General features: G+C 55.5%; 1 protein-coding gene across 1 annotated transcript; it reads left to right on the forward strand.

The window, feature by feature from the left end:
* Nucleotides 1-1843: 1843 nt before the first annotated feature.
* TRIB1 (tribbles pseudokinase 1) lies at nucleotides 1844-8802 on the forward strand. Its single transcript, XM_060611311.3, has 3 exons — nucleotides 1844-2203; nucleotides 4235-4527; nucleotides 6946-8802. The coding sequence occupies exons 1-3, from the start codon at nucleotides 1844-1846 to the stop codon at nucleotides 7409-7411; spliced, it is 1119 nt and encodes a 372-aa protein (XP_060467294.1). The 3' UTR covers nucleotides 7412-8802.
* Nucleotides 8803-9256: the final 454 nt, after the last annotated feature.

The raw sequence follows: 9256 nt of genomic DNA on the forward strand, positions 1-9256 counted from the left end.
TTTTTGGTGCAGGGTCTGGCACACATTTCATGCTCACCCAAATCACGTTGCACGAATGTACGCACACAACCTGGCAGGGATGTCCTGGTGTAGGCAGTATCACAGTCGGTGGCCAGAATGACTTCTACTCCCCTACCCGCCCACCACGGAACCAGGGCTGGCACCGGGCCCCAGACCCCGCTCCGCGTGCGGAGGCCGGGAAGGGGGCAGGAATCCGGCGGCAGCCACGTGGGCCCCTTCCGCTAGCTCCCCACATCCTTTGTTTCCCACCGGCCCCGGCTCAGGAAGCTCTTTCTGCTAGTCACCGCGAAGGGGCGGCCCAGGAGCCTGGAGAAGCTATTTCCGTGCAATCCGGGAGGGCGGCAGGCGCGGGAGGGGCGTGGAGGTGGAGGCAGCGCAGAAGGCCCAGTGTTTGCTTTTATTTCATCCAACAGAAGGTTCTATTTGTGGAAGCGAACAGACGCTGGGGATTAGAGCTGGGAGGGGGAAGGAAAAGGAAAAAAAAAAAAAGCCACATCCACTACCACGCACAGGTCTTCCCCGGAACTACCGCGTGGGGGTGAATGACTGATTCTGGAATTCATCACCTCTCCTATCCTGCCTTCCTCTGGCTGCAGCGGGGCTTGGGCGGCGCCCACGGCTCCAATCGGAGGTCTCAAGGCGCGGGGCGGTGGGGGTTCCCTGAAGCGAACGACGTAACCGTCCGGCTGCAGCGAGCTGCTGGTGCAGGGAACTGTGGTGCGCGCGCCCATAGTCCATTGTGCTCGGTGTGAATGGGGAACGCGCACCAATCAGCGGTCGCTTCGTCCCCCGCGGCCCCGCCCCTCCCGCCCACTTCCCCGGGACGCTGACGTCACGGGAACTTTTCCTCCGCCCCCTCCCCCGGCAGCTCGAGCTGGGCCGCTGGCCTGCGGGAGGGCGCGCGCCGCCTCCTGCCCAGCCCGGGGCGGGGGGTGCGCGCGCGTCCCAGCCGGCTCGGGACACACCACCTGCGCCCGAGCGCGCGCAGCTCGGAGCATCCCCAGCCTTCGGGCCACCCCCATTGCCCCCGCCGACCCAGCTCCACCTCCTCCCCCCCCCCCCCTCCCGAGCCTCCTCCCTCCGCTTCGGTGACTGCTTGCCGGGCGGCAGGGCCCGAGTCGTCGCAGCCACCTCATTGCTCAACCCGGCTTCCCAACTGTTTACACAGCCCGGCCTGTGAGTGTGTGTGTGTATACAGCGTGAGTCACCGAGAGGCGGAGGAGGTGGAGGAAAAGGAGAAGGAGGAGTGCACTGGCCGGGATCCGTGCGGCGCACACACTCACTCACTCACACTCAGTCACTCTCTCCGAGCGCGTCTCGCTCGCTCACACACACGCCGGGAGCCCAGGAGCGCGCAGGATCTCGAGCGCCGCGGAAAAGTTGCTCCGGCTTTCTCTCCGGGACTTGGGCTTTGGGAAGTGCATTTGCTCCGCCGCTCCACCGAGCCTGCGGAATCCTGCCCTCGCGGCTCGGGACGTTGGGAACACCAGCCGCCGCCTCCTCCGCCTCCGGGACTGTCGGCGGTCTCGACAACAATAGCGGCAGCCGCCCGGGGCCAGGCGCCCCAAGCCGGTGCCCGCGGGGCTCCCGGGACCCGAGCCGGCCTCTGCTCCCCGGACGCGCGGCCGGCGTGCTTCCAGCGGGCAACGCGAGCGCCCGGGAGCGGCTCCTGCCTTGACCCCCGTGGGGGCCGAGCCGAGCTCCGTCTGCAAAGTCCATCCCGCCGGCTGGAGTAGGTCGCGGCGCCGGCTCCGAGCCCTCAGCGCCTTTCCGCGCGGATCCCGGGACATACAAAGCCGGGGCCGGCCCGGCCCGGGACGGGATGCGGGTCGGTCCGGTGCGCTCTGCCATGAGCGGCGCCTCGCAGCCCCGCGGCCCGGCCTTGCTGCTCCCGGCCGCCCGGGGCGCCCCGGTCAAACGCCTGCTGGACGCGGACGACGCGGCGGCCGTGGCGGCCAAGTGCCCGCGCCTCTCCGAGTGCTCGAGCCCGCCGGACTACCTCAGCCCCCCCGGCTCGCCCTGCAGTCCGCAGCCGCCGCCCGCCGCGCCGGGGGCTGGCGGCGGCTCCGGGAGCGCGCCGGGGCCCAGCCGCATCGCCGACTACCTGCTGCTGCCCCTGGCGGAGCGCGAGCATGTGTCCCGGGCGCTGTGCATCCACACGGGCCGCGAGCTGCGCTGCAAGGTAGGCACCCCCGGGTCGGGACCGGCCGGGGCGGTGCGGGAACGCGGTAGCCCGCAAAGGTGCTTGGGGGTCTCGCCCTCCGGCGCCGGGGGCCTCAGGTGGCACCTGCGGTGACTCGAGCGTGGTAGGCGGCATTTGGCCAGGTTCACCCTTTGGGTGATTGAGGTGTTTCGGACGGGGTGGTATAATGGGGGCTTTGCGAGCAGGAGGAAGTGCGGTGTTCGGTGGCTTTATCTCTGTTCTTTCCGTAGCGCCCAGTTGAGCGCACGGCGTTCCAAATAAGTTGTGGAATTGAAATGGATTCCAGGGCCATGCCATTCCCCTTCTCTCATTCTCCTCGCTTCCCCCGCCCCTTGTCCTGGAAGGACGCCCTGCAGTGGGTGCCTCCTTGGAGCTTGGAGCAGCTGGCGGCTCTCTTGCTGGGGTTTCAAGGCACCCGGGCTCAGCTGTGGGTGGTGAGGGAGTGGGAGGATCGTGTCAGGCTCGGGTCTTGGGGATTCCGGCTTGAACCCGCACCCCCGGGGATGAGAACCTCATCCCCGCTCCCCACCCCACCCCACCCCACCCCGACCCCAGAGGTTGGTCTGAGATGGCCTTCCAGTCTGGGCGGGGGATTTGTCTGGCGCGGAAATGTTGGAAAGCCCACACCGGCTAGGAACCCTCGCTTCCATTCATGTCTTTATTTTCCGGCCAGCGATTTTCTTTTGAATATGAGAGATTCCATTCCGGAGGAGGTAGAACTCCTAGAAACGGGGTCCTCCCGCGTGCTCCTCCGGCGCCCACAGACGCAGAACATTTCCCGCAGCCCAGCCTTTGCGAGCCTGTCTCCCGTCTCGGACCTCCCCAAGGATCGTCCGGGCTGCTCCCTTTCAACCCCGAAAGATAGGGTCACCCCTCAGTTGAAGTCGCTCTCGGGTTTTCCGCAACTCACCTGAACTCCACCCGCGTTCCCCTCCCTGGGCTTGCTGCTGCCACCTACTGTCCGACCTGAATGAAATTCCAAATGCCAGCTCAAGCCCAGTGGAAAGGGGGGAAAATCTTTCCTTCTCTGGCCCCGGGGCTCAGAGCGGTTAGGGGAAGATATGTGTGTGGGGTGGGGTGGGGTGAGGGAGGGGGGCGGCAGAGAGATTTTTCTAGCTGGTGCTAGGGCAGCCAGGCCTCAGAGGTGGGGTGGGTCTGGCCATTGTGCAACCCCTTCCAGTTCCTCTGAGCAGATAATAGCTGAATCCAGATGGTGACAGCCCATGTGTCACCGTTTCCAGTTGAGTCTAGGATATGAGTAACCGGACTAAACAAAAGGCGCTTAAAGAGACCAGCTAGCTTCTGAGAGGAGATACTACCCATTTTCCTGGTGAAGGTGGGGCCAAGGAAGGGGGGGGGGGAGATAAACAAATGAAAAAACCTTGGACAACATCCCATACCCCTCCTGTGACAATTTTAACTCAAGGCCGCTTATACCTGAGTCAGATTGTAGGCAGGTTGTTTAAGGCTGTGTTGTCACAGCCTTTCTTCGAGTCATCTGTTCCTTCTGACTAATGACAGATCTTCATGTTCCCCAGCCCCTCCAAGCTTCCACTTGGAGGTTGCAGACTGGCCACATGCTGTGCCCTCTGTGCTGAGCACTTTGGGTCTGCAGGAGGTCATGCATTTTCAAGGACTGCTTTTTCGCTCCTGGAGATCCCAGGGGGCTCCTGCAAACAAGGGAGGGCCACAGAGGGCTGGGGCTTTAGGGCTTAGCTCTCCTGTGCGGATGGCCTCAGATGGCCTCATGAAAGGAGGTGACACATATATGGATGCTTTTAAACCATCCATATTGCAATCCAGTGGTTATTTGCTAGCCCAGAGCCCTAGATGTTGCCAGTCTGGGGTGTTAGAGGCAGGTGGGGCGGCAGAGATTGGGGGGGGGGGGCAGGTGTGAATGAAAGGAGCCTTGCTGTCGAGCACAGCCCAATGATTGAGAGCTGCAGCCTGGGATTTAGACGGCAGCCTCTGTTTTCCTAGCCTCCTAAATGGGTCCTCTTCTCTCTGCAGGTGTTTCCCATTAAACACTACCAGGACAAAATCAGGCCTTACATCCAGCTGCCATCACACAGAAACATCACTGGCATCGTGGAAGTGATCCTTGGGGAAACCAAGGCCTACGTCTTCTTTGAGAAGGACTTTGGGGACATGCACTCCTATGTGCGAAGCCGGAAGAGGCTGCGGGAAGAGGAGGCTGCACGGCTCTTCAAGCAGATTGTGTCCGCGGTGGCCCACTGCCACCAGTCGGCCATCGTGCTCGGGGACCTGAAACTTAGGAAATTTGTCTTCTCCACGGAGGAGAGGTGAGCAGCCTCCGCAGCTCCTCCTGTGGCCTTTCAGGGCGCAGTTAGGTGCAGTTAGGTGCAGAGTGTTGGTTCAAATCAGAGCCAAGGGCTCAGTTGTCCCAGACTTAGTATTTAGAAGTCCTCTCCTGAGGAGCCGTGGCCAAGGATGGTTTATTCTGCACTCTCGTGGATGTGGCCTGGGGACATCTTGGTGCTTCTTTCTGTGGGATGTCATATGATGACAGGATGCCCTCCCCACTTCCACTCCAGGATCAAGTTTATTCCCCATTGTTGTCAGAAAGGTCAGTTCTTCTGGGGTGCGGATGTCACCCTGCCCGTCACAACCTGGACCCCTAAAGGAAGTTTTCAAGTCCTTGCTTCTACCGAGTGGGGCCTTTTTTTTTGTACCTAGAAAGTATCACAGAGCTAAACCGTTGTATTTGCAGAATTGTGCCCTCCTCCTCTGTACCATATTCCTGTTTCCTTTCAGGCTGGCCCCCAATCCTTTCTTTACATCATCTGGTGACTTTTTAGACCTTTTGTTTGGATACATCTTCAGAAAATAGCCACATTGAATCATAAATGGAAGTTGGCTGGAATTGGTTGCTAAGTATAGATCATGACTTAACCTCATAAAGGACAAGATGAGCTTGATAAGAGAATAATGAGACACTAAGATTCAGACTTGTGGTTTCAGACCAGGGAATTCAGGAAGCCGCAGGAGATAAACCTCACCTGATTGTAAGAGGTGGGCCACATCCCTTATGGGGAGGTTAAGAGCAGTACCCTTGGAGAATTGTCGAGGGGTGTGCATGATTTTGTTGTAGCTTTTCATGTGGGGCTTTCCCCCACCTGTGCACTTTTACCCTTACCTCCAGATCGTAGGAAAGATTACAGGGTTGAGTGGCCATAAAGCATGGCTTTGTATCTGACCTTGCAATACTTATTGGAACATACCGATTAGCAAAGAAAAGCCAAGTGTTTGCAATGGAGAAGTTTCCAATTCCTGGAACATGCTCCTTTGATATGTTGATGTGTTTTCTGAAACATGCCTTACACACCTCCTTACCAGCTTTTGAAATCTGCATTGCACAGGCGAATGTCATGTGCACGGAGTTTGGCAACCCGAGGGTTAAGCAATGGCAGGCTGACGCTATTCGTGTAACCAGCACAGGTGCAGGGTTTTAGTACTACAGCAGCCAATCAGGGGCAGACAGTGCGGGTTGAGTCATATTTTCCGTTTACAGAACCAATGGGTATTTTACATAACGACGAGGAGGTCAGGCTGAGGACATACCGAAGTTAGCACATGTATACTACACTCCAGGGAACAGGAAGGCAGGAAGGAAAAAAAAAAAAACAAAAACAGCCAGACCTTTGAGAGGAAAAGAAATTGACCCATTAGCCAGTACCAAATGTTTGCATTTGACTTCACAAGTGACTGACTGATACCAGGGCTATTTCAGAGAAGCAGGAAAGAGCATAAACTGCCAGCAGATCATAGAGGTTCCCCCCACTGGCTCTGGGTTTGGGGGGAATCTGTGAACCGTGGGTGGCTGGTTCTGAATAAGGAGGCACCCGCACCTTCGTAAGAGCCTCTGATTACAGATGTTTCAGACTTCAGCTGTTACCTGGACAGATAACCCCCCACGTAGAGTAAATCTTAGGTGTTGAGGTACCATCCGCATGTACGGATGTCTGTAGGCCCCGCAACCTTCAAATCCATTAGCCACTTGTGTTTGCTCACATGACCTCTCGGCCCAGGCTAAGTGTTCTTTGCAATTAAACACCCCAATAAATGTAATTAACATTCCTGGCCCCTATCTCATCACAGTTACCGCAGCCTGGGCCCAGGTGGACAGAGTTCCCTTTGTGTGTGTATGTCAGCGTGACGTATGTGCATAATAGCAGTGACTTTGGGCCCCATGTTCTGTGATGCCAAGTGTGGGCCCATGTCGCCCTGGCAGTTTAATGGCATAAGAATAAGATCGGCCTGTAGGATGCTCCGGGCGGGGTGGGGGGGGGGGGGGGGGGCTGAAGAGGTGGGATACACTGTTCTTCCCTGATACCGTGTGTAGAAAATGTTAGCAATTCCCCTGAGACCGGCTCCCACTTCTGCAATGTGAACTTTGTAAATTGTGTAACCCTATTAGGATATCTCTTCTAAGCTCTAGCATAATGAATAGTATCTGGGGCTTTGCATCATACCCTCCCGCCCCAGGCTCTCTCTCGATACTTTGCAAATGTTTATTGCGGTCTGTATTGGTTTGTGAAATCCCGAGTCCTGGGTGGTTGCGGGGCACTGCTTACTGGATGAAGGGGTAAATGGCATTCCTTGGGCCCTTGCCTTTAGTGCCTGTGGGCACTGTTAATAGAGAAGGCCTTGTTTTTCATAGCAGCTGATCTGGAAGTAATAGCTTGTTTCCTCTCCTGCAGAAGCCAGCTCAGACTGGAAAGTCTAGAAGATACACACATAATCAAGGGAGAAGACGACGCTCTGTCAGACAAACATGGCTGCCCAGCCTATGTGAGCCCCGAGATTCTGAACACCACGGGGACCTACTCTGGAAAGGCAGCAGACGTTTGGAGCCTGGGGGTGATGCTCTACACCCTTTTGGTGGGACGATACCCCTTCCATGACTCAGACCCCAGTGCCCTCTTCTCCAAAATCCGCCGTGGACAGTTCTGCATTCCTGAGCACATTTCCCCCAAAGCCAGATGCCTCATTCGCAGCCTCCTGAGACGGGAGCCTTCCGAAAGACTCACTGCTCCTGAGATCTTACTCCATCCCTGGTTCGAGTCTGTCTTGGAACCTGGATACATCGACTCAGAAATAGGAACTTCGGACCAGATTGTTCCAGAGTACCAGGAAGACAGTGACATTAGTTCCTTCTTCTGCTAATCCCAAAACCTCAGAAACCTCAATTCTCACACATAGCATTTCCATTTCTAAAGATGGACAGGCCTTTTGGCGTGGTGCCAGCCAGACATGCGATGGCGTAAAGACCGTAGCTGCTGAACTCAACGTGGCCCCCCCCCGCCCACTTATTTGTTATGATGAGTGACTGTATTGATCTGAGCGGCACACGCTCTGATCGGCTGCCCCGCAAAGTTGTTTCCCTTCTCAATGAACCGTCAGCACCTGTCCCGCTGTCAGATGCAGGGGTGGGGGCTGGTGGGTTCTGCGTCTTCATAGGTGGCAGAGAGTATGGATATCCTACAGGGCGTGTGGTCAAGTGAAAGGAACTCCAGCATTTTAAAGGGAGAGGAAGTGAGTCGCACAGTGGCGTTTTGGGCAATAACCATATTTTAGCAGGGTGACAAATCATTTGGGCCAATGAACCTGCCATCTTTGAACTTGTCTTTGGGAGCTAGACGTTTGCTACCCCAGCTTCTCTATTGGAAAGTTCATTTTTGGGGGGTGGGTTGGTTTAACACACACCCTTTCTTCACACTCACAGTTACCAATGACCCTGCTCCATTTTTGGAGCAGACTGTTTTTGGAGCAGAGGAGCCTGCCTGAACTACGAACCCAGACTCTCTTCCATTTCCTGCCAAGACCTCATTTGCACTAATGCCTTCTATCTGACCTTGAAACGTCCCCTTCTTTGCTATCAGCACTTACCAGCTAACCGTGGAGAAGTATCACAAGAGATTCGAACTCCTGGCTATTTCGGAACTCTAAGCTCAGAGAGACTGCAGATTTTTAACGTTAATTTGAGCACTTGGAAACCGTTAGCTTCGTTGGTTCCCCTGAAACGGGTCAGCCTTTATCCTTTTTCCCCAAGACCATCTCAGGGTGGAGCATTTTGTCTAGGAGAAGAAAGATAGGGAGACTCCTCGCCTCTCCCAAGAGCAAATGGTAAACCTCTCTGTGCTTCAGCGAAAGTGGAGTTTGGATAGTCTTAGACGACTCTCAGACCCACGCATCCCCTTCATGGATATGGTCTGCCCCTGGTGTTGTGTGTCACGTCTGCAGTTTTGCATGATGGGTTGTTAATATTTTAAATTTGATGTGGTTTATGAATACATCTCTATGATCAGCATCTGGAGTGAAATAGCCCCAAATCTTTCAAGTTGGAAGAGACTTTCAAAGTATCCAGTCCAGCTTTTTTCCTCTCTCTGCCATCTCCCAAAGCAGAACCCCGCCCCCCACAACTTAACCTTCCTTCAGGTGGGAATCCAGCATCTGTTTGAATGCCTCCAGAGACGGGAACTCACTACCTACGAAAGACATTGCTTAACAGAGAAACTGCAACTCGCGTTAAAAATGAAACAAAAAAAAAACAAGAACCCAAGAAATATCAGTAAATGTCTCAGTACTGAAATCAGGTGGTTAAACGGGTAAACCGAACATACTGTACTTTGAGAAATGGCACAGAGACAGGCAGGCCATCTTCAAGGGCTCCGCCTAGGCAGACAACTAACCTGCATTGTGAGAATGTTGTCAATACCTCACGTACTGTGTACTTTGTATATATATTCTACCTTTTATACCTGTTGTCCGATATGTGTTGTTGTTTTGGCTCTGAGGCTTGGTTTGTTGTCTGTGTCTGTCTGAATAACCTGCGTGTCTAAAACCACGTGAAATGTGAATGATTATTGGCAATATTACCTTGACAGAATCATGGGACTCGGAGAAGAGGGAGGGCAGAGGCCTCTTGTCGCACTAACGCGCTCGTGGTTGCTCGACTGTTGTATCTGTGATACGTTACCCGGCTGAGGACTCCGGGCTGGCTGGGGCTTC

The sequence above is a fragment of the Panthera onca genome, chromosome F2 (genome assembly GCF_046562875.1).
Source record: "Panthera onca isolate mPanOnc1 chromosome F2, mPanOnc1 haplotype 2, whole genome shotgun sequence".
Classification (NCBI taxonomy): domain Eukaryota; kingdom Metazoa; phylum Chordata; class Mammalia; order Carnivora; family Felidae; genus Panthera; species Panthera onca.

What these genes read in the sequence shown, in the direction of transcription:
- TRIB1 (XM_060611311.3), top strand. Translation starts at nt 1,844, where the DNA reads ATGCGGGTCGGTCCGGTGCGCTCTGCCATGAGCGGCGCCTCGCAGCCC. An exon ending in GCCGCGAGCTGCGCTGCAAG is followed by an intron (nt 2,204 to 4,234) that starts GTAGGCACCCCC and finishes TTCTCTCTGCAG; the next exon opens with GTGTTTCCCATTAAACACTA. An exon ending in GTCTTCTCCACGGAGGAGAG is followed by an intron (nt 4,528 to 6,945) that starts GTGAGCAGCCTC and finishes CCTCTCCTGCAG; the next exon opens with AAGCCAGCTCAGACTGGAAA.